At 45.5% G+C, this 26,257-nt stretch overlaps 1 protein-coding gene across 1 annotated transcript; it reads left to right on the forward strand.

The window, feature by feature from the left end:
* Positions 1–16,454: 16,454 nt before the first annotated feature.
* LOC131276250 (endogenous retrovirus group S71 member 1 Env polyprotein-like) lies at positions 16,455–23,976 on the forward strand. Its single transcript, XM_058289073.2, has 2 exons — positions 16,455–16,564; positions 21,728–23,976. Exon 2 carries the CDS (start codon positions 22,059–22,061, stop codon positions 23,085–23,087), a length of 1,029 nt encoding a protein of 342 aa, XP_058145056.1. The 5' UTR covers positions 16,455–16,564; positions 21,728–22,058; the 3' UTR covers positions 23,088–23,976.
* Positions 23,977–26,257: the final 2,281 nt, after the last annotated feature.

Here is a 26,257-nt window from a genome sequence, read left to right on the forward strand (position 1 = left end):
AGCTAAACACAGTGAATTAACTCCCCCCCGCCCAATTAGCTTCAGAAAAATCTCAAAGTGCTCAGAACTCTGTCAAAGCACCAGGAAGTATTTCATCTTACTATCACCATTCTAGCATAACACAGTCTAGCAAGGAGTTACCAAACATTTACCAACCTGCGCACTGTGTATTATTTAGAAGTATTTTAAGGTCTCCAAATGAAGTAGACACTGGCACTAGGATTACTTTTGCTTAGTATTTTATCGCCAGAAGCTAGCGCAGTACATAAATGGTGCTCAATCAATGTTGTTAAATGAATGAATGAAGAGAGAGAGGAAGGCAGAAAGAAGGAAGAGAGCTAAGGATGGAAGAAATAATCTATGGACTTTCTCCAGTTCAAAAAGTAATAATAAAGGAGTGCTACATTTAAAGCCAGTGAGGGGAAACTGACTTTGGCCCAGTGGTTAGGGCGTCCGCCTACCACATGGGAGGTCCGCGGTTCAAACCCCGGGCCTCCTTGACCCGTGTGGCGCTGGCCCATGAGCAGTGCTGATGCGCGCAAGGAGTGCCCTGCCATGCAGGGGTGTCCCCCGCGTAGGGGAGCCCCACGTGCAAGGAGTGCGCCCCGTAAGGAGAGCCACCCAGCACGAAGGAACTTGCAGCCTGCCCAGGAATGGCGCCGCCCACACTTCCCGTGCCGCTGACGACAACAGAAGTGGACAAAGAAAGAAACAAGACACAGCAAATGGACACAGAGAACAGACAACCGGGGGAGGAGGGGGAATTAAATAAATAAAAATAAAAAATATATTAAAAAAAATAAAGCCAGTGAGCCCGGCCCATCACTCATCTGCTGTGGACCAAGTGAACATGTTCTTCAACCTCGCCTAATCAAAGTTTCTTCTTTCATTTAATGGAAATGATGCCTGCCCTATGTTAAAGAGTTATTACAAAGAAAAACAGAATTAATGAATTCAAAAGTACTCTGGAAAGATAGATGCTGCTTTTAAGACTAGGATCCCAACTTTAAATTGTTCTTTTTTTCTGTGAAGCACAATGCTAGATCATGCTTCTGTGTCATATGATATTTTAGTCTTATTAAACTTCCACTAAAACTATTACTATAAGTATATGCCTTGAGTATACAAAGAATATGACCCAGTCACTGTCCTTAAGGAATTCGGGAGACCCACATGAAAATGGAAACTACAACAGGGAGAGAATGATACTACAATGGAAATCACTATGGAGTGGCTGTGAGGCTCAGAAGAACAACGACTCAGCAAATCGGGGACTGGAAAGGGGATTGGTATTTGACCTGGGTCATTAAGAACTATAGAAACTTGCCAGGTGGAGACAGAACAAGCGGTAGGTGTTTGCACATTTGCATAAATAGTATTTTACTGTAAATATTATTTTTAAATTTCTTTTTTATACTAACATCAGGTGGGGTGATTTACCGAGTTGCTGTAAGGTGGGCACACATGTCTATGTGTTTGAAATATCCCATGATTAAAAATAACGTTTAAGGTAACAAGAGAGGAACAAGGCTGGAGCAAAGGGTATGTGTGAGGTGGGGGTTGAAAGATGGACATAGGTACATGTGGACCAGATTGGGCAAGATGGTGTACATGGGACTGGGGATTTTGTACTTCATGGTTTGAACAAAAGAAAATCAACATTAGATTATTAGACAGGATTGAAAGGGTTTGTGATGCTGTTGTCAGAAAACTAAATCAAGTATTAGCGGAGAGGAGAAAAAGCTGACTACAGCTGCATAAGAACTAACTCATACCCCTTCTGTTTACTGTTTCCATGACCAATGCCCCCCCAGATTCTACGAGAAAACCAGGCAAGGCAAGATCACTAGAATGTGGGGGGCTAAGGGTGCATTCGACATGGTGGAGCTGGCCTTTGTGTTTTCAAGGCCAGTGTACAAGAAGCAGGCAGGCAACTGTGATCTCGTAGTGAGGTAGCCAGGCATGCCGAAATATTTGGGGGTTCACCCTTATTTTCCCCAGCTTTACCAATAAATCATCCTTGCACTACCTTGTACCACATGAGGTCCCAGCCACAGCCCCAGGATTGAAGGCCAATTGTGTGTTGCTGTGACAGCAAGTATTTAAAAGGAAAATAAAGAAGCGACGAGCTGCGACATGCTATCATTAAGTAATCATAATTTCCTCCCTATATTACGACAATAGATGTCACTCTCTCATCTGGAAGGCAGGCCACGTAGAGAAACACCATGTCAAAAACCTTTTCAGACAAAGACGGGGGTGGGGGGTGAGTTGGCTGGGTGCAGAAGAGAATATTTTGATGGGTTGCATCCATCCCACATCCCCCCGCCCCAATTCCTACATGCTCTGATAAAAGTCAGATCTGCACAGAACTTCAAAGGCTCCCTAGCCTGACAAACAGTAATAAAACAAGAAATTGAAGGGAAAAAAATCTGCCAAAGTGCACGGAGGAAGCAGAGCTGACAAGTGTTAGGATGGTTCTGTTTTAGTAATCAACAGACTAACTGCGGGGCACTTCCTCCTAGCGGGAAGCCGAGTCTGGGCTGTCAACTGGGAAGGGGCACAGAAAGGTCAGGCGGCAAAGGGATTCTACAGGCCTGGAATGAGCAATTGCACATTCTTTCTGGCTATTTTTTCTTCCAGTCCACATCCCGCTCCCACCCCAGACCCTGTTCCAGCCCAACGTCAACCTCAACTGCTCCCTCACCTCCTTCTGCCAAAGAGAAGTATGTGCAAAGCAGAATCAGGCTGGTCTCACCTTACCTTCCTCCATTTAATGGCAGAGGGGTGGGGAGGGGACATGCAACGAGGAAATAGCTCTGGAATCCAAGACATCTGGCTTCTATTCAGACCCAATCACGACCTTGGGAGCATATTGAAAGCATTTGGCTGTCTGAACTGTCTAAAAGGAGCTATTTATTTCAGACTCAACAACCAGCCCAAACATATGCTTCCATTTGGAAACAATTGGAGGGAAGACAGAGTTCCTTTTTTTCTACAGGAGGCAAGTGGAAATAACCCAAGACTTCAAATCAGAAGACTGACCTGCATTCAAATCACTCATCTGCCACTTGCTTGAGACAGCTGTGTGACTCTGTTTGACTGACTTAGTCTCTCTGCAATTTCAGTTTCTCGACCATCAAACCATGATTAAATTCCCCTACCGTAGATTTATGGAGAGAATGAAATAACACAATGGAGCCTAGTGCAGTGTACTGCATGTGGTTCCTTCTTTTCTAGACAAACCTCATAGCATTGTCTATTCACAGGGCATAAGGATGCTGTTCTCACCTGCCCCCCAGTGTTGGGATCATCAAATGGCACAATGCCTCAGTGCTTTTTAACTTTAAAGGGCCTTGCAGATTTGAGGGGTTGTAACTGTGATCACTGCTACACCAATCGTGTGTAATAAGATGGTAGACCAAGTGCTTGGATTGCTGAGACCAGCCTGGGGGAAGTGGAGACATACACCACTGAACATTTTGTTTGGCCAGGCTGCTTACTGACTCAGCCTCAGCACCAGCCCACCTACATGCATACCATTATCTGGTTCTTTGCTCTTTGGGAACTGCCATCCACATTTTATCAGCTTCTGAATTCCATTGGGAGCAAGTCATCCTACTGGTGTTCCTGAATTCCATGGAGAGGAAGCCATCCTATTGGCAGGTCACCAGAAGCACCTGCTAAAACACAAAGCATGGGTTTGGTCCAAGGCATGGAGAGAATGCTTCCACCCCATCCATCTGTGTTTGAGTCCATTTCCTAAGAGATTTTGAGCATGACAGAAAGGTAAAACCTGAGGCTGCTTTATTTGGGGCAACTGGTGGAATCCAATGTGTCCCTGAAAGTTTGACATTGCTTCCAGAACACTTCTACCCCATCAGGCCTCGCTTCTCTCCTCTCTGAGAATAAACACTTACACTTAGCCCACTGTCATCTGACCCTCACAATCTCCCTGAGAATCGTATCGAATGTTGCAGATAAAGACACAGGTCCCACTTAAGTGGCATTACAGGGACTTGCGTCCAGGGCTCCTGACTCAGAATCCTCTGCTCCATGCCCCAGCTTCCCACAGCGTCCACTGGCCCTGCCTCAGTGTTTGGAGTGCTGGGGTTGAGGGAATCCCAGAACAGGAGAGTAAACAGGAAGGCCAGGTAGTAGGGACCCAGCATCCCTGGAAGAGCCAAGCCCTGGGAAACAGCTGTGCAGTGAAGACACCCCCACGACCTCAGTCAGAGAGTCCCAAGAAATCCCTCCCAGCTGGGGATTTTGGCCAGGTGAAAATAGTCCCCCTTCCAATCCCTACTGAACCTTTTGCTTAAAACAGAAAATATCAGCCTTCAAAATTGTGGAGGAAGAAGCAGACCTCAGTGGAAAAATCTGGCTTTCAAACTTGGCTGTGACACCCCACACCCTTCTCCCACCTAGAGTGCTCTCCATTTCTGGCTCTGCCTTCTGGTTTGGTCCCCTGGGTTCTTGGCTGGCCCATGACATTGAGTAGACTTGTCTGTTTTCTGACCACCTGCGTCTGAACCCCTAGCTCATGCCTCAACTACACATTCCTTAAGTTTCCTTTCCAGCCAACTGAGTCTTCTGGAAGGCCCTTTGAGCATCGCTAGAATGTCAGCAGAGTTCATTATGATTTTTAGCCTACGTGGAAAAAGCAAAATAAAGAAATGTTTCTTGACCTTGATTTAACTTTGAATGCTCCCTTCCCATCCATCTCCCCCAGTTTTAGTTAGGGGCCACTCCTACGTACTTCCATGGTGCCCCCCCCACTTTCCTCAATGGCACTTGCCCCACTGTATTGTAAACACCCATGCCTGACTGTCACTGTCTCTACCCCGTGGAGTCAGCATTCTGTGTGTACAATGGAGTCCACGGTACCTGGTTCAATGAATGTTACATGGTAGACATTTGGTGAGTAAATGAATGAACAAACTATGTAACAAATGTTCCTGTAAAGACAAAGGCTAGAATAGGAAAGGGAAAACTACTAAAATGACGATGATATTGCGTGACTTTGCTTTCTTTTTGTTATTTCAAATATTTTTTATTCTGCTCCAGTCCAAAGAAAAGTAAGATGCACTTCCAATTTTTTTTAAAAGGAAAAAATAACACTGTCTCCTAGAGTCAGACATACCATAAAGCTAAAACAGCTAAAACATCAGGATCCCTCAATAGCAAGTGCCCCTTCCAAAGCTTGGAGCCACAATATATATTCAAAATTTTCTATTCTTTTTCTTAGTCTGTCCTCCAAATTATATAAGTTCAGGCCTCTTAAAACCTGTATCCACCCAGGCTGAAATCAAAACCCATTAAAAATAGCATAAAAGTATGGAAACTAAAGTAAAATTTCACTTATGGCTGTTAATACAAATAATCATAAATGAAATGTTATCCAACAGAACTCAGTGGCATATAAAATACCATACATCATGACCAAGTGAGTTTTATTTCAGGAATTCAAGGATAGTTTGGTGTTTAAAATTTATTAATATAATTGATCTTTATAACATCTCTAAATAGAAAAAAATCATATAATCATCTTTATAACTGCCAAAATACCATTTATTAAAATAGTTGCTGAAGGCAGGGAGAGGGAAAAAGAGATATGATGTGGGGGCATTTTCAGGACTTGGAGTTGTCCTAAATGATATCGCAGGGACAGATGCTAGACATAATATATCCTGCCATAACCCACTGAATGGACTGGGGGAGAGTGTAAACTACAATGTATACTACAATCCATGAGGTGCAGCAGTGCTCCAAAATGTATTCACCAAATGCAGTGAATATGCCACAACAATGAAAGAGGTTGCTGATATGGGAGAAGTGGGGGAGTGGCGGGTGAGGTATGTGGGAACCTCTTATATATATATATATTTTTTTTAGATTTTATTTTTTATTTATTTCTCTCCCCTTCCCTGCCCCACCCCCAGTTATCTGCTTTCTGTGTCCATTCACTGTTGTTCTTCTGTGTCCGCTTATATTCTTGTCAGCAGCACTGGGAATCTGTGTCTCATTTTGTTGCGTCATCTTGCTGCATCAGCTCTCCATGTGTGTGGCGCCACTCCTGGGCAGGCTTCTCTTTTTTTATGCTGGGCAGCTCTCCAGATGGGGCACTCCTTGCGCATGCGGCTCCCCTACACAGGCGACTCCCCTGTGTGGCACAGCACTCCTTGTGTGCATCAGCACTGCACGTGGGCCAGCTCATCAAGTGGGTCAGGAGGCCCTGGGTTTGAACCTTGGACCTCCCACATGGTAGGTAGATGCCCTATCGGTTGGGCCAAATCCACTTCCCCTTATATTTTTTAATGTAAATTTTTTTTTGATCTATGTATCTTTTTTAAAAAAGACAATTTCATTTTTAAAAATGCAATATTCATTTTCTATTTTATAAATTAATTGGAATAGTTGCATTCTTCCTTTACACAATAAAGGTATATCAAATTTTATTAAAAAGCCTGTGTCCTGGTTACCTATTGCTGGGTAACAAACCACTCAAAAACAGTGGCTGATACACATCATAATTTTTTATATACTCACAAATCTGGGCATAGCCTGGGCTCGGCAGGGCAGCTCTTGGGGCGGGGGCCGGGGGGGGGGGATTGCTGAGGGGTGTCTGGCATGTGGTCTCAGTCAGATGGGGCTGGAACAGGTCAGGCTCCTGAGCATTTATCTCTGTGTGTGATATCTCCAGGTAGAGACCTCAGGGTAGCTAGATTCTCTAAATGTCAGCTGATGGTGCCCAATGCTAGTATCCCAGGAAAGAGAAACAGACATGCCTTTTCTAACCTTGCTGGGAAGGTCAAGAAGCATCAACATTGCTGTACGGTATTCCTTGAGGTAGTCACAAAAGTATATCCAAGTTCAAGGGAAGGAGCCACAGACTCCACCTCTTAATGGCAGGAGCATCAAAAAAGTGCAAATACTCTTCAAAGAACACTGAAGCATCACACTTAATGGAAAGTCACTAGAAGCATTCCCCTTAAAGTCGGAAACAAAACAAGGATGCCCACTATCCATTACAATTTATTTGACATTGTGCTAGAACAGAGATGGGCCAACTGTTTCTGCAACAGACCAGACAGTAAATATTTAAGGCTTTTCAGGCCATATGGTTTCCGCCACAACTACTCAACTGTGGCACAAAAGCTATAGATATAACACATGTGATTGTGAGCCAACAAAATTGATTTACAAAAGCAGAAGGAGTTGTTACTCAAATGTGGCCAGTCTCGAAGCCAAACTCAGCATGTAAATGCAATGCCTTCCCTCCAGCGTGGGACATGACACCCGGGGATGAGCCTCCCTGGCAACGAGGGACCACTATCAAATACCAACTGATGATGCAACTGGAAAAGGACCTTATATGGAAGGTTCAATGCGGATCAGCAGAATATCCATGTCTACATAAAATAACATGACTTTAAAATGCTGTTTGACCTAAAGTAAGGGGGAAATGGAAAGGAGAAATGAGTTTATATGGCTACGAGTTTCTAAAAAAGAGTCTGGAGGCTGGCAGAAGGATTGCCCTCATGCACAACTGAGCAGAGTCAGAGAGACAGATAAAGCAGATACAACCCCCAGATATTGGTTCCTATGAAGGCTAAAGAGACCCATGAGAGTTATGGTCATGGCCGATAGGGTTTACTACCAGGGCAGATGGCCCCTCTCTGGAAATGGTGTTTATGTGTGATGAATCTGGACTCAGATGGGATCTCCCTTCATAAGACTTTCATACTAATCTGCTGGAGGTGCAGTTAACGTTGGGGTTTAAGATATAGTTAGGGGATTTGAATCTCTGGACTGATAATGTGATAGCCAGGTCCTGAGCCTCAACAGACTCCAGCACCTACAATCTGATTTATTGGACTTACCACACTCAGCTAAGATGGAGTTGAAGAAGGACAATCACCACACCATGGAGCCTAGAGTGATTACAACTGAAAATGGGAGGATGGCAGCCAGCATCCATGTGGAATCTGAGCCTCCTCTTGACATAGAGGTGCAATGGACACAACCAATCCAATGTCCACATAGAAGAGGTGGCATTGGATTGGGAAAAGTGGACATGGTGGACGATGGGTATGGGGAAGGGCAGGAAGAGATGAGAGGTGGGGGCGTATTTGGGACGTGGAGCTGCCCTGGATGGCGCCTCGGGGGTGATCACCGGACATCGTGGATCCTCACAGGGCCCACTGGATGGAATGGAGGAGAGTATGGGCCATGATGTGGACCATTGTCTATGAGGTGCAGAGGTGCCCAAAGATGTACTTACCAAATCCAATGGATGTGTCATGATGATGGGAACGAGTGTTGTTGGGGGGGGAGAGAGGGGGAGAGGGGGGGTGGGGGGGTGGGGTTGAATGGGACCTCACATATATATTTTTAATGTAATATTATTACAAAGTCAATAAAAAAATAAATAAATAAATAAATAAATAAATAAATAAATAAAAAATAAAAAATAATAAAAAATAAAAAATAAAAAAAAAGCAGAAGGAGGACTGGATTTGACCGGCAGGTTGTGGTTTGGTGACACCTGTTTTAGAGTTTCTGACCTAAACATTAATTTAGAAAAAGAAAGTAGAATAAAAAATATTGGAAAGGAGGAATAAAATTATTATCTGCAGATAGTATGATATATACCTGTAAAACCTAAAGGAATCAACTGAAAAATTATCACAAACATAAAAAAATTCAGGAGTACAGTTGGGTACATAATTAGAACACAGAAATGCAGCAGCATTCAAAAACATAAATGTTAAAAGATATAATGAAAGGGCAGCAATAGAGACCTGAAATACCCAGGAGCAAAATTCTAATCCCCTGAAGAAAGAACTGTGTATAATATATGATGAAAACTTAAAAACAGTCCTGAAGAAAATAAATTACATCTACTCATGAATATGCAAAACAATAAAAATATAAGATTATAGATTTATACTGAGATTGAAATAGCAAAATATTGCATCCAGCCAGCCCAGTAATAAAGGACTGGTTAACTTATTGTATGTGTATCGAGTAGAATATTAAACATCCATGAAAGAAAAATGTCGGTGTCCTTTTGTGTATTGAGGTAGAATGTGTTTGAAGGTATGTTGTTAAAGAAACACACATATGAATTTACACAAGGTGCAGAACATATATTATAGTCTGCTGCCATTTCCCTAAAAAAAAGGTAGGAGGGAATATATATATATAAATATATACAAAAAAGCATTTGCTTAAAACATGAAAGAGGCTGATAAATTCTTTGCCTCCAGGAAGGGTAGCTCAGTGGCTGAGGGAAAGAAGTGGCAGAAAGACTTTTCACTGAACACTTCTTTCTAAACTTTAACTCTTGAACCACGCAATGCACTAACTATTCAAAAGTTAAGTACCATTTTTAAAAAGATGGTTTATACACTAAATAAAAATCAGAATTTTAACAATTTTCTGTTGATGTTTGCTTTTCTTCACAGATTATCACATTGCCACAGGCTTCGGAGTCACACAAATCTGAAAAGGTTAAGAAGCAGAGACTCTAGGGCAAGGCTGCGCAAATTTGAATTTGTCCTGCCAATATGGGCTGTGTGATCCTGAGCAAGTTAATTCACGTCTCTGAGCCTCTGTTCACATACCTGTAAAAGAGCAGTATTGATGACTTCCTTTGTAAGATAAACAGGAAAATCTCTGCTTAATGTTTTATCCTGTGCCTTTATGGAAGTATATGTATAATTACACTGTAGTGTCTATCAAGACAAAAGAGGGAAGAGGAACTGGAGTGGTGGGCATGTTTTGGGGGATATTTATCTGATAGGTTAGAAAATCATAGTCTTAGACCTGAAAGTGACCTTAAATTTGAGAATCACAGTTCCTCCTTGGACCTCCTATCAGAGCTTTACAATACAGGATAGGACCCCAGGTTGACTTTGTGTAATGCAGGTGTTCACAAGGTACAATGGTACCTCTAGCCACAGAAAGCCTATTATTATTTCACAGGGAAGTACTATTTAAAGCAGAGATTTTCAGATTTCAACATGCATATGAATCACCCAGATTTCTTCTTAAAATACAGATTATGATCCAGTAGTTCTGGGGTGGGGCCTGAGATTCTGCATTTCTAGCTTTTTCCCAGGTGATTCTGATGCAAGTGGTCCTCAGACCACACTTTGAGTAGCAAGTTCTGTTAAAACCAGCTTTGATGTATTTCATCCATCAGCATTTCCAGTCTGATCCTCCATTGTGCAAGTGCACTAACTTGTCAACTTGTATTTAATTGTATTTTCACCTTTCACAGGACAGGTTTTGCTAATTAAATGTGCCAGTCACCTTATTATGCAGTCAATGGAAAAACACCTCCACCAACCAATAGACTTTAAATCAGCGCATACATTTCACTTCAAATGGAAACAGCAACAAATATGCTGTTTTTAAGCGCCATCAGCATGGCCTCTGTTTATTGAACATCCTTTATCTTTCACGAATATTAGTATAGCAGGCAGTGCCCTCGACTTGGAATTGCTCACTTTTCTGAGCTTCAGTTTCTTCATCTATAAAATGAGGATAATAATTCATGCATCAGAAAACCAAATGGAAAAATACTAAACCCCAGGCTTGACATTTGGAAGTTAATCAGTACATTAATCTTTAATTTAAGTAATTAAAATTGCATTTGTTTAGCAGTCCATATCACATGATTTAGGGTCTCTCCAGAATAATGGTTCTGAAATTTTAATGTAGAGCAGAATCACCTGGAGGACTTGTTAAAACAAAGATTTCTGGGCCCCATCCCCCAGAGTTTCTAATGTGGTAAGTCCAAAACTTTGCACTTCTAACATGATACTGACCGAAGAACCACACTTGGAGAAACACTGCTGTAGAAGGAAGGAGAAAAAGATGTGAGAAATTGTATGCATTTATAGAGGATAGTATGATACAAGGGGCTTTGCCATAGTATCGCTGATATGATTATGTGATACAGTGTGATTTTGGGGGAACAAATTTAATCTCTTAGTTCTATTTAGTTTCAGCCTTTGGATTTACATTTCCCGAGCACTTAAAAAAAGGAAATCTAGAATGGTGCTGGTTGATGCTTTTCCCAGGATGTTACTTTAAAAATAAAAATAAAGCCTCATTTTATTCTGTAGTGTTCTTATATTTTTAAGTGTTTTAAAATACATTATCCCAAGTAGCTCCAATAATCACCAGGAGGTAAGCAGGGGAAGATCTTGTATGTGAATCTGTAGGTGAAGACCTGTAGCCCATGGAGAGTCAACAGCTGGCAAAGTAATAGAGCCACGGCTCAAACCTGAGGCTTCTGATTCCATCATCTGGGTTGTTTGTACAAAGTCCCAATGATTTTAATGAAGTAGCATTCAATTATATCTGTTCATTCCTATGCAACGTCTTCCAATACCCCCATCTTGATTCTTTAGTTTTTATGGCTCCATAACCCACAGCCTTAGAATGTACGTAATTGATTCTCACTAGTCCTGAACTTCTCCCAGGGGACTTTCCAACCATCACTCCTAACTTTGATATTTAGTGTATACCACCAACCCATCTCCACCCCCAGGGAATGATGTCATTGAAAGATTTATTCAATATAGACTAAGAATAAATTCTCATACACTTTTAAGCCCCTGTCTAATCATTGCTTTCACAAGAACACCTAAAATGTATCATTAAGATTCAGGATAAACAGCAGTAATTCTTTTTAAAATATATACCACCATCCTGAGAGTTTGTAAATATTACCAGCACACAATATAATAGAGTTCCAATATTTAGTTAGAATGCAATTTTTCTGGAGAAATGTTTCATGCATTATATTGTGCCATTTTGCTCTTTTTCCATAAACATATGTATATCCACTCCAAATTATCGACTCTGTACTTAAAAATAAATAATAAATCTCTTACTCAAGTATCTACCAAGCACTTTCTAAATCCCAAACACCATGCTAAGCTGGGATAATAATGATAGTAATGCCATGTGATGGCTTTTTTGATGTGTCACCTTGGCTAGGCTACAATCCTGCTATTCAATCAAACATTAATCTAGGTGTTGCTTTGAAGGTGTTTTGGAGGGGAAATTAAAGCTTCTACTCCGTTGAATTTAAGTAAGAGATATTTTCCTGGATAATCTGGGTGGGCCTGATTCAATCAGTTGAGAGGCCTTAAAATTTTTGGTGTGCTAAGACATCCACCAAAGGGGAAAAGAAGTTCCGACTGGGGACTGTAGCTTCAGCCTGTGGAGTTTCATCTTGCACATAATCTTCCTTTCCTGGCTGCCTGTGGACAAAAGACCCAGACATGCGCATGAGTCCAGCATGCCCATGATGGAGTGGAACGGCACCATCATGATCTCAATCTTACAGGTGAGGCAATGTGAGATCAGGGAGATTAAATATCCAACATCTCTTAAGTGCTGGATGCAGGCTCCAACGCAGATCCTATGGTTTCCAAAACAGGAACACTTACCCCAAACTTCCAGGACTTCTCAGAGGAGCAGATGAGACAACAAACAAACAAGGAGCTCAAGAACCCAAATGAAGAAGTGATTCATTCTGGTTGGGGCAGGTGAGGGTGAGAGTTAGGCATGGAATCAGGGAAGCCTTCACTGATGTAGCAATAGACATTTGAATAGGTAGGACATGTGAAAAGATGTTCATCAAGCAGAGAACAATGAGAAAGGCATTCCAGAGAGAGGGAACCACATGGGCAAAGGCTCAGAGGCATAAGACTTCTTAACATATTTTGGAATTAACAGGAACAGCTGAAACATGGGATACTTTTATAAGGTTCCTTTTCTTAACATAAATAAGCTGGGGGAACTTTGCAGCTTGGGGTGGCATAAGGAGGTATATTTTTTACATAACTGCATAGCCACTACCTCCCCCATATTTGCCTAAAAATACACACACTCAAACACTAAAGAGACTCTTTTATAGGCAGTCACCAAGAAGGTTTCAGTAGACTAAAACTATACGTGCTAGGCTTTACAAAATTTTCAGACAAATCCTCTTCCATGCAATTGCATTGCATTTAATTCAATGAAGAGTTTTATTAACTGTGATTTCTGTCTGACAATTTTATAATGATGGCTATTTACATTAATTCAAAATTCAGAAGGAAGCAATTTTCATTTTGAAAAATTGATAAATACATGCATAGTTCATATGCTGAAAAAAGATACTGTGCTGAGTTGCTTAATCCAGTGGGATGATTTTTTTAATCCCCACCCCCCCGCCCCGCCCCGGGCTTTTTGCTTGCTGTCTGCTCTCTGTGTTCATTCACTGTGCATTCTTCTGTGTCTGTATTTATTTTTTTTATTTATTTCCAACCCCCTTGCATCTTGCTTGTTGTCTGCTATCTGTGTCCGTTCACTGCATGCTCTTCTGTGTTTTTTTGCTTGCCCCCTTTTTTGTTGCATCACCTTGCAAAGTCGGCTCCCTGCAGCACGTGCGGGCTGGCAGCTCTCCACAGCATGCAGGTGAGCCTGCCTTCACAAGGAGACCCCGGATGCAAACCCAGGGCCTCCCATATGGTAGACGGGAGCCCAACTGATTGAGCCACAGCCGCTTCCCCAGTGGGATGATTTCAATACTCTGGTGCTTCTAAGGGTTGCCACCAACCACCACACAATGAGAGCCAGCAGATGACTTAAGAATCCACAATTCCCCCTTCCTCTCATATCAATTTACATTCAGCACCACCACCCCCTTGACTAACATCTCCAAAAGGAAAACTTATATATATGCGTATATATGCTGTGTGTCCTATCTATCAGAAACAGCCAGCATTTGGCCCATTCATTCAATATGTATTTATTGAGCACCCCCAAGGAAGAGCCTCATGAGTCTAAAATGCTGGGATAGAAACCAGGTTCCTCTGCCTCCTGACCATGTAAATTTGAAATCTGCACTTCTCTGAGCATCACTTGCAGAGCAGAGATAGTTAACACAAATCACATTATGAGGATTTGATGAGATAGTGTGTGGGAAATCCTTTACAAAATATTATGCTCCATATTCTGGTCCCCTTGTTCCCAGAATTTCACCTACTTCACCATCCCTTCAGTCTTCCAAAAACAGAAACTAGATCATATCGAAACCTTGAAGTCCACCAGTGATTTCCCTCTTATGTTTAGACTGAAGTTCACACTTCATTCGTTGCCGTGTTTCCAAAGTCCTTGGTGAACTGGCCCCTGTTTACCACTGTAACTTAACCTTCTTCCCATCCGCCCTCCCCAGGCTTCATTCAAGCCATACAGAACTTTTCTTATTCCCCTGATGACACCAGACCCTTTTCTGCTTTCAGGCAAGCATTTGTATATGCTATTTCCTCAAGCCTATCACATTATCCCACCCCTTCGTGTGGCTTTTCATTCATTCTTCACATCCCAGAGTAGTTATCCCTTCCACCAAGTAGGCTTCTCTGGGATCCTCCACCTCTGTACTAGATGCCCCTCTTATAACACTGTGGTACACCTAGAGAGCTTGGACCCCAAGCAATGAGGTTCTAAAGTCTTAGAATTTTTTTCTATGTCCTGTGAGTAGCAGGGAAACAGCAGAGCAATGCCCCAAAGGGAAAAACTCACGGACACTTGGCCATGGATATCTAAGCAGACAATGGCTGGCAACCATTGACCAGAGGGGCCTCCCCAGTGCTCTAGAACTGGGTGACCCTTGAACCTTGGTATGCTTTTGGGCAGAGGCGTTCCAATAATGAATGAGGTTTAATTTCCTGCCAAAAAGTTGATTGGAGATTTTGAGTCAGATGCAATATGATTTAAAGGAAATGAGGGAAGTGGATTTCGCTCAACTGACAGAGCATCTGCCTACCACGTGGTAGGTCCAGGGTTCAAACCCACAGGCCTCCTGACCCATGTGGTGAGCTGGCCCATGCAGCCGTGCTGATGCATACAAAGAGTGCCAGGCCATGCAGGGGTGTCCCCTCACATAGGGGAGCCCCACGCGCAAGGAGTGTACCCTGTAAGGAGAGCCACCCCATGCAAAAAAAAAAAAGTGCAGCCTGCCCCGGAGTGACGCTGCATGCACAGAGAGCTGATGCAGCAAGATGACGCAACAAAAAAGAGACACAGATTCTGGGTGCCGCTGACAAGAATACAAGCGGACACAGAACACACAGTGAATGGACACAGAGAGCAGATAACTGGGTAGGGGGGGAATGGGAGAGAAATAAATTGAAAATAAATCTTCGAAAAATTTTTAAAACTAAAAAAATTAAGGAAATGAAATTTAATATTCTTTGCACACCTGGCTCTGTATACTAACCCTCACCATGGTAATAGTTTAGTTTATCAGAAGGAATTTTTGCCTGGAAGTAAATCTGTGCAGCCAGCATTTCAAAATATAAGTCCTTATACTCTTTGCCCAGTAGCTAGTCAGCTTAGGGATGTGCCCATGCTATTTTGATTATCTCATTATCTATAGGTAACGTGAATAGGGAAGAGTGAAAATCAACAGAGGACTCATTTACCCTTCCCTTTTTAGAACTACGACCCATGCCGTGTATCCCAAATACACAAGAGTGCCACACAATACAGTATCTTACCCCCTTTCTAAAATCTATATCACCTACATACCTATATATACACATATATTTTTAACCACACAGCACATGATCTTGCCCCATTTCCAACAGTTTTTGAGAATTAATTGACCTTATTCTTGAGTCTTAAACATCTTTACCAAAGAGTTCTTCTCTTCTTCCTCAAACCAATCAGCAGGTTCCACAACACCTATACACTGATTTAATTTGCTGCATATAAATGTTTATATGTGTGTATATATATATATATTTCAAAACCCCCAGAAAATCTCAAGGCCCTTAGCATCCTAAGACCCTCAAATACTGCCTTCAAACTAACTTTCAGCTTATTTTCCACTCCCCAGTTGCCATGTGAGGATGAACACATACACATGCACACACACTTACACACCACAATTTAGCCATGCCCAGTAGCTTCCTGTATTTGCCAAAGGGGTGCTGATGTGCAGTACCAGAAATCTGTTGGCTTTTATAAAGGGTATTCATTTGGGGTAAAAGCTTGTTACTGCCTTCCTTCACCCCTCCTCTTAGCCCCTGTTATCTCCCTTTTCCAGCCGCTGCTATCCCTCCCGCCAGTCCCACCCACTTAGCCAACTCATAATCTGCCCCCTTCCTTAGTCACCGCTTACCTCATAGCTGCCTGCACGGCTCCGCCTATCCACTACCGCCCCGTAGTTAACCCGCCCCAGCTCCTACCCCTCCCTTAACCCGACCCTATATAATCAAGTGTATTTCCGCAATAAAGTAGACTAGCTCACTCTCACAGGCTGTCTCCGTGGTTTTTACTGCGCGTCCCCCACACCTGGAGAACCTAGGCCTACGCGTTGGCCTAGGGGCTCCCCGCCGAGCCGTGGAAGCCCGTCCGGTCCTCTTGGGTTGCTAACTCAAAATAGCTGCCCACAGTTGGGGGCTCGTCCGGGATCCTTTCCTTCCACCGCCCTCCGGCCCCTCTTTGCTGCTGCTGCTGCTGTCTACAGGCGACCATTTCAGCTCTCCAGGTAGGGACCCCATCGCCGTCTTTTCTTCTCCCACTATGGGCGCCTCTCTCTCCTCACACTATACCCCTCAGGTTCGGCTTTTAGCCGCCTTGCTTGATACCAATGGAGTCCACGTTTCCCTGAAACAGCTCCAAAAATACTGGGACCTGCTACTCCCTTTTAATCCGTGGCTTGCCACCTGCCAGCTCTGGAGCCCGGACACATACTCTCGACTCATAGATCGAGTCACCTCTGCCATAGAGTATGAGAAGCGGTCTTTTCCGCCCGGCCTGCTGCCTGCTCTAGTAGCCATACACGCCTGTCTCCTTGGTGCACCGTCAGAAGCCATCCGAGACAAATCAGTTAAGCAACCCAATGACTATGAGCCCGACGATCCTGGCGACACAAATTCTCTGTCTGACCAGCTCGCCGCCGCTCTCGAGCGCGAACCTCCCCGCCCGCGCTCCCCACGGCCGACAGAAGCCGCTTCAGCAGCTCCTCAAAATGGCGGACTTTCTCCTTCTTCTTCCACCTCTGCCCAAAATGGCGCACTTCCGGCTTCTTCTTCACTTATATCCGAGCCCGCCGGCAGGAACAAAGGCGCTTCCTCTCGCCTTTACCCGCCCCTCCCTGTCCCGTCATCTTCCGGCTCTGCCCCGGAAATGATGCAAACACCATCTTCCGTTAAACCGGAAAAGCCTCCTGCGCCATTTTGTCCCTCGCCGGACGTGACTTCGCCGCCATCTTGGCCGGCGCCCGGAAATGACGCGACTTCATCGCCATCTTGGCCGGCGCCCGGAAACGACGTCGCTACACCGCCATCTTGGCGTACACCGCCATCTTGGCAGACACCCAGAAGTGATGTAGCCGCTCCGCCATCTTGTCAAGCGCCCAAAAATATCCCGCCACCAGCTTGTTGCCGCCTTGACACTGCTAAGCCATCATTCTCTCATCTGTTCCCCGCTGCTGTTCATCCCTCGCCACCACCGTATGGCAGCAGCCCCCCACCTGCTTCTAGCGAAGTGCATTCTCCTGCCCCCCAGCTATACCCGCTCAACCCGCTGCCCACGCAGCAACGCCCTCAGACTTGGCTTCCCTTCACAGCAGAAGAAGTTAAAACTCTTCGCAAAGCCGTTAAAGAAGACGGCATTGATAGCCCATATGCTCAACAACTAATAGAAGAGTTAGGGGTTCAGCTTGTTCTTCCTTATGATTGGATTTCTCTAGCTCATTCCATCCTTCAGCCAGGCCAGTTCCTTGAATGGCGCGCTCACTATCAAGTGGCTGTTGATCAACAAGTAGTGGAAAATGTTCGAGCAGGTGTCCAAGATCCAGCTGATGCCTACACAGGGGTTAACAACTATGCTGACCCTCGTTCCTATGTAGACATAGACCCAGGGTTTTGGCACCGAGTGAAAGTTCTCGTTCAGCGGTCATTTTCTTTGATTTCCACCAAACAATCCACCAAGTTCACGCAAATGCTTCAGGACTCACAAGAAACCTTTCCGGCATTTGTTGCCCGCGTTATCGAAGCATGCCAACGTAAAATTACTAACGAAGACGCTCAGTTTGCGTTAGCAAAAGAACTTATTCTTGATGGGTGCCTCGCACCCTTCTGAGCTGTCATCCTTCCTATCCGCGATAAGCCGATGCACGAATGGGTCCTAGCTTGTCGAGATATTGACCCACAGACTAAAGCACTTACTGCTGCCTTCGCTTCCGCCATGGCTGTCTCATCTGCCTCCAATTCTGCCTGTTTTCGATGCGGTCAGCCCGGTCATTTTGAATGCCCTCAACTGGCAGCTCCCCGCCCTGCCGTAGCACTGCACAGACCAAGAGGTCCCCCCATGCCATGCCCGCGCTGTGGCAAAGGGTATCACTGGGCCCGCGACTGCCACTCAGCGCAACGTTTTTCTCAGCCTTTAAACTTCCAGCGGGGCAGGCCTCAGCCCCTCCCCCAAGAGGCCCTTCACAAAGCTCCAAAACCCTAATGTGGACCATGCCTATCAAACGTCACCAAAGACCTTCACTAGAACTTAAAATAGAGGGACAATGGCTTGACGGACTCTTGGACTCGGGTGCTGAAATCTCTTGTATTCCCTTCGAAATCGCCGCTTTTAATCTCTGGCCCCTCGAAACTGGCCCTCAAGTCATCGGCGCCACGGGAGCTGCTACCTCTTGGAAAACATCTCAGCCTCTGCATTGGAGCCCGAGAGGGTCACGAAGGCCAAATTCGTCCACTCGTCCTCTCCTCAGTCCAAACCATCCTGTGGGGAAGAGATGTACTCAGCCAGCTAAAAGCTCGAATCACTACAGAAGCCTTCTTAGCTGCGCCGCCCCCCCCCTTATAGGGGCCACTGCTCCCGTTTCAAGACCTGACCCTATCCCTCTGGAATGGGACACAGAGGAGCCTATCTGGGTCGAGCAGTGGCCCTTGCCAACTCACAAACTACAAGCTCTCTCTGCCCTCGTTGAAGAGCAACTACAGGCAGGGCACATTGAGCCGTCTACCAGTCCCTATAACTCGCCAGTTTTTGTCATCAACAAAAAGAACACAAGCAAGTTTCGCCTCCTCCACGACCTTCGAGAAATTAACAAGCATATTAAGCCAATGGGGTCACCCCAGCCTGGTTGCCCGCATCCCACTGCAGTCCCCCAGCATTTTTATGCTGCCACTATTGACATCAAAGATTGCTTTTTCTCCATTCCCCTTCACCCGCGAGATTGTCCACGATTTGCGTTTACAGTCCCGCGTACCAACAATCAAGGAGCAGCACTCCGATTCCAATGGCGAATACTACCACAAGGCATGCGGAACAGTCCAACTATATGTCAGCTCTATGTCAATCATGCCATTGAGCCGCTACGCTCTAAGTTCCATCCAGAGCACACATACATCATCCACTATATGGATGACCTTCTTTTAGCAGCAAGTTCTAACACACTTCTCAATGATCTACTCTCTGCAGTTATGACGAACCTCTCAAGTCTTGGATTAACAGTGCAACCTGACAAAGTTAACCCCCAGCCACCTTTCCAGTTCTTAGGCTTTCATTTTCATCAATATATTTGGCCCACCAGCCCGCAAATCCATGTTTCTGATCACATGACGCTGACTGAGCTCCAACGGCTTTGCGGACAGATCAATTGGCTTCGATCAGCACTCCCCATCACAACAGCGCAAATGCAACCCCTTTTCGAGCTCCTGCAGACTAAATGCAGTCCATCCGCTGCAGTCGTTCGCCCCATCACCATCACCCCAGCTGCCAAAGAAGCCATCCAACAAGTAAATGCTGCACTCCAGCAATGCCGCCTAGAGCGATTCTCTCCCGATCTCCCAATCCTTGCCTTAGTTTTGCCAACACCAGTCACCCCAACGGGTCTCCTATGGCAAGATGGTCCTCTTCTTTTTCTACACACGTCAAACCCAAAAATCTGCCCATTTACAAGGGCTTGGATCACATTAGCTACTGACTTAGTACTTCTCTCCATACAAATGTACGGCGTCCAGCCACACACCATTGTTTGGCCCTTTGATGCAAGAGAAGTTACTTCCCTTATTATGAATAATGCTCAAATGCAGAGCCTGATAGAGTTCTTTCGTGGCTCCTTCAATAACCACTATCCTCATCATCCACTGTTGCAAGGTGTATCTCAATTAGCATTTTTCAACCCGTTCCGTCCGCTGCCCGCAAGAAAGCCAATTCCCTTCGCCATCACTGCTTTCACTGATGCCTCAAAAAGGGCCTTCGCTGCTGTCATATATGCGCCAGGAAGGCTTGAGCCACGACAAGTAATGTTTGCCAATCACCTTTCTGTTCAAGTGGGTGAACTTTTAGCTGTCGCTGCAGTCCTCAACCTTTACCCAGACCAGCCTCTCAACATCTTTACAGACAGCTTATACACCTTACAGGTATGTCACAGCCTCCCACTTGCTACCTTTCTACCCAGCGACTCATCTATAGATCAAGCACTCGCCTTTGTACAGCGACTGCTTGAAGAAAGGCAACAACCCTGGTTCATCGCTCATATCAGAAGTCACTCTGGCCTGCCAGGACCACTGACTCAAGGAAATGCTCTTGCTGACGCCTTAGTGTCCGGCCGCCATGTATACCCAGCTGCCATTCGAGAAGATTTCATTGACAAAACAAGACTAGGGCACTTCGTCAACCAAGCCAAACTTTTACACTCTCAATTCCACTTCTCTGCGCGATCTATCCAGAAGCTCTTTCCAGACCTTCCCATCAAAACATGCAAACATCTGCGTTCCTGTTGAACATGCGCACCTTTGTTACCCCTTGGACCCTTGCAGCCCCGCGGAGCTAATCCCCGCGGCCTGCGGCCTAACTCCCGCTGGCAACTAGACGTCACCCATGTTAATGCTTTTGGGCGCCTTAAATATCTTCATGTTGCAGTTGATACCTTCTCGCACCTATGTTATGCCGTGCCCCTCACAGGAGAGAGTGCCAAACATTGCATCAAAGCGCTTCGGCAAGCCATTCTATTCATGGGAATTCCCTGGGATCTAAAAACCGACAATGGACCAGCCTACCGCAGTGCCACCTTTGCCAGCTTTGTGCAGATGTACCACATCACACACCATTTCGGCATCCCCTACAACCCGCAGGGGCAAGGAATTGTTGAGCGCACTCACCAACAGCTCAAGCTACTCATTCAAAAAGAAAAAACTTTCTCTCCCCATAAAGCCCCTGCCGACGTCATTACTGCTTGCCTTATCCATCATAATCTCCTGACCTTCGATAACAAAGGACTCTCCCCAACTCACAAACATTGGGGACCCATGTGGCAACCTTCACAAGTTCCTCTTGTTCATTGGAAAGACCCCGCCACAAACCTTTGGCAAGATCCAGCCCCCTTGCTAGCACAGGGGAGAGGCTTTGCTTGTGTCTTCCCAGACTCCGAGCCACAACCGCTCTGGGTTCCTGGACTCTACATCAGGCCTGCCACCAACCCCAAAGTTCCACTGAATGACGAGTACACTGCGCCCTCCGTTAGAGACAACATTGACTGCGGAGGCCCAGATGTCGCCCCATTCGCTCAAATTCAACACCAACCAACCTCTCCCTGAAATGTTTATATTTAAATAAGTACTCTCTCCGAGTTTCTTTCCGCTGATTGTCCCTCCCCTATGAGGGCTCTCTTCTCCCTTCTTTGTCTTTACAGATTCCCCAAAAGACTCGACTCTGCACAATTTACAAGAAGAGCCTTATTGCCGCCTCTACAACCTGCTGCTGACAAGTGCCTGACCTCCACCGAAACGTGCCTTACAACTTATCAGAGAAGAACTCTCAGTGCAGATGCTCTTCCCACTCCCCTCGCACCCTCACCCACTTTTATACTTCTTTTTTATAGTCTTCATTTTTTTAACAATCTTTTCAGCTGTCTGTCTCGCAGCTACAGCCCCAGCAGATTGGAACCTCCGCCAACGCTTTCTCCTTGCTGTCGCCTTTCTACTTCTAATTGGCGTTTTCACCTCCCTTGTCGCCCTCCTCCCATGACCACCATGCGCCCCCAAGCAAATTCACTCGAGCCTACCTCTCCAATATCACCGCCCGCGAGAACCACATCAGCTCCTTCTCGCCGCGAACAACGTCGACAACGCTTCCTTGCCCGCCGCCTAAGCCGTCTTTCCCTGGAAGATGATGACCCCATCGAGCGCCAAGTTCTCCAGCTCCTCCGACAAGCCCGCTCTGTTCACACCCCCGCCTCCTGTTCCCCTACCCTTCCCTACCTCATCCATCTCCTCATTCTCATGTTGTCTCTAGCCTCCTCTGCCCAAAGCTCCTCATCCCATCAGCCATTCAACTGGACCTTACAGACATTCCCGGAAAAGCGCATTCTCGCTTATAATGTTACTAGTGTCGCTCCCTCCTTTCTCACGCACGTCTGCCCTCTTGCTGGAATTTCCTTCCGTCCCGAATGCCAAGTAAGCAACATCAGAAAAGCGAAGGTAGGCCACCACTCCTCCTCATCCTGTCGAGGCGGGGATACAGCATTCCTGCTTTCTCGAAACAACCGTCTCCTTGGCCCTCAATTCAACCCTGTGTCTGGTTTTTACATCTGTCCTGCTAGTGCTCGAGGTTGTCATGACCCATCACACTTCTACTGCCCCTCTTGGGGATGTGTGACCATGGCCCATGGATGGTCCAGCGCCCCCAACAGAGACCCGTATCTCTCTCTCCAAGTAGCCAACAATTCCCGTTGGGACTTCATTTGGCTGACCGTAAAAAACCCAAACGACGATACATGGCTGGCCGCTCGCCCCTATGGACTCCGGTTGTATAGGAGCAACTATGATCGTGGCGCCTTGTTTGAAATCCAAAAGCGTGTTGTCTCCGCCCCACCCTCTGCTATTGGTCCCAATCACCTCCTTAACCCTCCTCCCTCACCCACTGTTCACCTTCTTCCGTCCTCATCTACCCCCCTCAAAATCTCTTCCACCTTGGCCGCCGTCGTCCCTTCTACAAGCCCCACTTCCCCCCCCCGCTCCAGGTATTCAACCACATCCTCTCATCCCCTCTAGTCCCTACTTCAAACTCCTAAACGCCTCCTATTCCTCTCTCAATGCCTCCCACCCCAACCTCACTCGCTCTTGCTGGTTATGTCTTTCCCCCAGCCTCCCCCTCTATTGATCCACTTGCTATCCCTTCACCACTCTTTACTTCCTCCACCGACGATTCCCCCTCTTCCTGCAATTGGAATCAGTCTACTCATGTCCCACTCACTCTTACGCACATCTCTTCCAAAGGTTTATGCATTCACCCCCATTCCTCCCACACTCCTAGCCTTACTGTCTGTACCAACTATACCTCCCCAGACGTCTCTGCCAAATACTTAGTTCCCTTAAACACCACCCAATGGCTCTGCTCTTCCACTGGACTTACCCCATGCTTATCTGTTGCCACACTTAACAAGACCAAAGAAACGTGTGTTCTCATCCTCCTCACGCCCCGAGTCATCTATCACACTCCTCTACATTTCTTTGAAGCCTTTGATCACACTCAAGAAGCTATTTACCTCCACAAACGCGAACCTATTACTGCTGTACTCACTGTCACTTCCCTCCTAGCTACAGCTGGAGCCGCCACTGGTGTTGCAGCCCTAGCCACACAAGCCTCTGCCCTCCAAAACCTTAGGCAAGCAGTAGACTCTGATATCATCTACCTCCGAGATGCAGTCAAGTATCTTAGAGACTCCCTCAATTCCCTTTCAGAAGTTGTCCTGCAAAACCACCGAGGCCTTGACCTCCTCCTCCTCAAAGAAGGTGGCCTATGTGCAGCTCTGGGAGAAGAATGCTGCATCTATGCCAATTATACCGGTTTAGTAGACTCCAGCTTAAAAGAACTTGAAAAAGGTCTCAACCAACGCCGACTTGAACGAGCCCAAGGTGCTGGTTCCTGGGGCTTCCTGCAGCCCCTCCTCCCTTATCTCCTCCCGTTACTAACTCCAGTTCTGCTCATCATCCTAGGTCTCACCCTTGGTCCTTGGGCCATTCGACGAATCATCCGTCTTGCCAAAGATCACGCTGACAGTGTATTTCCCTCGTTTGTTCAAATCCATTACCACCGTCTTGCTACCTCTGAACTCGCTCCTCAATCCCGCCCTTGTCCTCGCCCCCTTTCCCACCGTACTTCCCGCCTGTGAAGCTGCTTGCTGTGAAACTCCCTGACCTTAGCCGCCGGCACGGGTTTGTTTCCCTCGGCGTAAAGGGCTTGGGTGCACCCTCCGCCCCCCTTTATTGCTATACGTCGGAGAATCTTTCACGGTTAAACCAGCCACAGCGCTATCCACCCCAAAAAAGCGTGCGCAACATCATGTTAGATATTTCGTCTAGCACTGGCATGCACCGACCCTAAGGGCTATGCATACATTCTGGCCAAATGATATGTCATTTGCCCATCGCCAGTCAATTCTACCCCTTTTTCTCTCACCCTCCACAGCCCATCCCTCTACTCTCTCACGCCCTTTTTTTTTATAAAACAAAAGGAGCAATTGTTACTGCCTTCCTTCACCCCTCCTCTTAGCCCCTGTTATCTCCCTTTTCCAGCCGCTGCTATCCCTCCCACCAGTCCCACCCACTTAGCCAACTCATAATCTGCCCCCTTCCTTAGTCACCGCTTACCTCATAGCTGCCTGCACGGCTCCGCCTATCCACTACCGCCCCGTAGTTAACCCGCCCCAGCTCCTACCCCTCCCTTAACCCGACCCTATATAATCAAGTGTATTTCCGCAATAAAGTAGACTAGCTCACTCTCACAGGCTGTCTCCGTGGTTTTTACCGCGCGTCCCCCACACCTGGAGAACCTAGGCCTACGCATTGGCCTAGGGGCTCCCCGCCGAGCCGTGGAAGCCCGTCCAGTCCTCTTGGGTTGCTAACTCAAAATAGCAGCCCACAAAAGCTTGCAGTTAAAAGGCCTAAAGAGTCCAACTCGAGGTTATTTTCTCACCAAAGTCAGTTGCAACGCATTGAAGCTAGATGGTTGCTGATCTCTGCCTGGTCTTTTGGCTCATCTTCCCCTGGGGCTTTAGCTGTTTGAGCCTTCTCCTTTCTGTCTCATGGCAGGACGAAAAAGGCCAAGTTCTCTCCTCTTCTGTGTGTCTTCTTGAGTGAGTGTCTGTTTATATAGGCCCACTAAAGGAGTGATGACTCAACCTGTGTCACACCTTACTGATGTGGTCAAATCAAAGCCCTAATCTTAGCAGGAAATTTAATCAAAGACATCTCACTTAAATCTAATACAATCAAAGGGTAACATATCCAGAGGAATAGATTAGTTTACAACATAATGTTTCTCTTTTGGGGATTCATAAACAATCTCAAACTGCTACACTTCCCTTTCCTGAATGTGTCATATCTTTGTGCCTCTGCCCACACTCTTTCCTCTACTGGGAATGCCCTCCCACTTACTGTCCCCTTCACCTGGTAATGCTCGTGAAAGTCTCAATGCTAATCGTAGATGTCACCACCTTCCCTAACTCAGGAAAAGTTAGGAACTGCCTACTCTATGGGTTCAGAGCCCTAAGTGATCACTCTTTTATCAAGCTCATTCATCTGAACAAATTTCAGGTGCATTTAGGCATAACTTAAATTTATTTCCTACATCACTCTTGTGCATATAAAAAAAACAACAACAAGACAATATCTACAAAATAAATCACTTAAAGTATTTCTTAAGTTTCCCGTTCAGAGTGCAACTCTTCAGATTTACTCTTTGCCTCAAAGATATTGGTATCTGTACTTTTCCACACACTGTTGCCTCATGCACCATCAATAGCATTGCATAAAGTGTTTCTTAAATAACTAAAGAAATAACTTTTAAAATATGCATGCACAAACACTCCATTTCCAGTAATGGTGGTGTGAGGAAGTGGGGGGATTCCCTTCAGCAGAAAACAAGACTAGACATTAAAACTAAACAAAAGTATAAAACCAACCATTTTGGGTCGCTATAGAATATCAAAGGCAGGCAGCAACTTAAGAAGTACTTACTCATGAAATTTTTCTATTGCATTTGGTAAGAATGGAACAGTCACAGCTTTATTGCCAAGTGATACTCCTATTCCTCCCAGCCCAGGTGGTGTAAAACCAGAGTTTTATTGACTAGAAGTGGATCACTTAGATTGGGGCAGATAGAAATATGAGGGAGATTTTGGAAGCAAGAGAGCCATTGGAGGGCTTAGATAATAAACACC

Source organism: Dasypus novemcinctus, chromosome 27 (genome assembly GCF_030445035.2).
Source record: "Dasypus novemcinctus isolate mDasNov1 chromosome 27, mDasNov1.1.hap2, whole genome shotgun sequence".
Classification (NCBI taxonomy): Eukaryota; Metazoa; Chordata; class Mammalia; order Cingulata; family Dasypodidae; genus Dasypus; species Dasypus novemcinctus.

Excerpts from the sequence above, each read along its gene's own strand:
- LOC131276250 (XM_058289073.2), top strand. The coding sequence starts at position 22,059 with ATGACCACCATGCGCCCCCAAGCAAATTCACTCGAGCCTACCTCTCCA.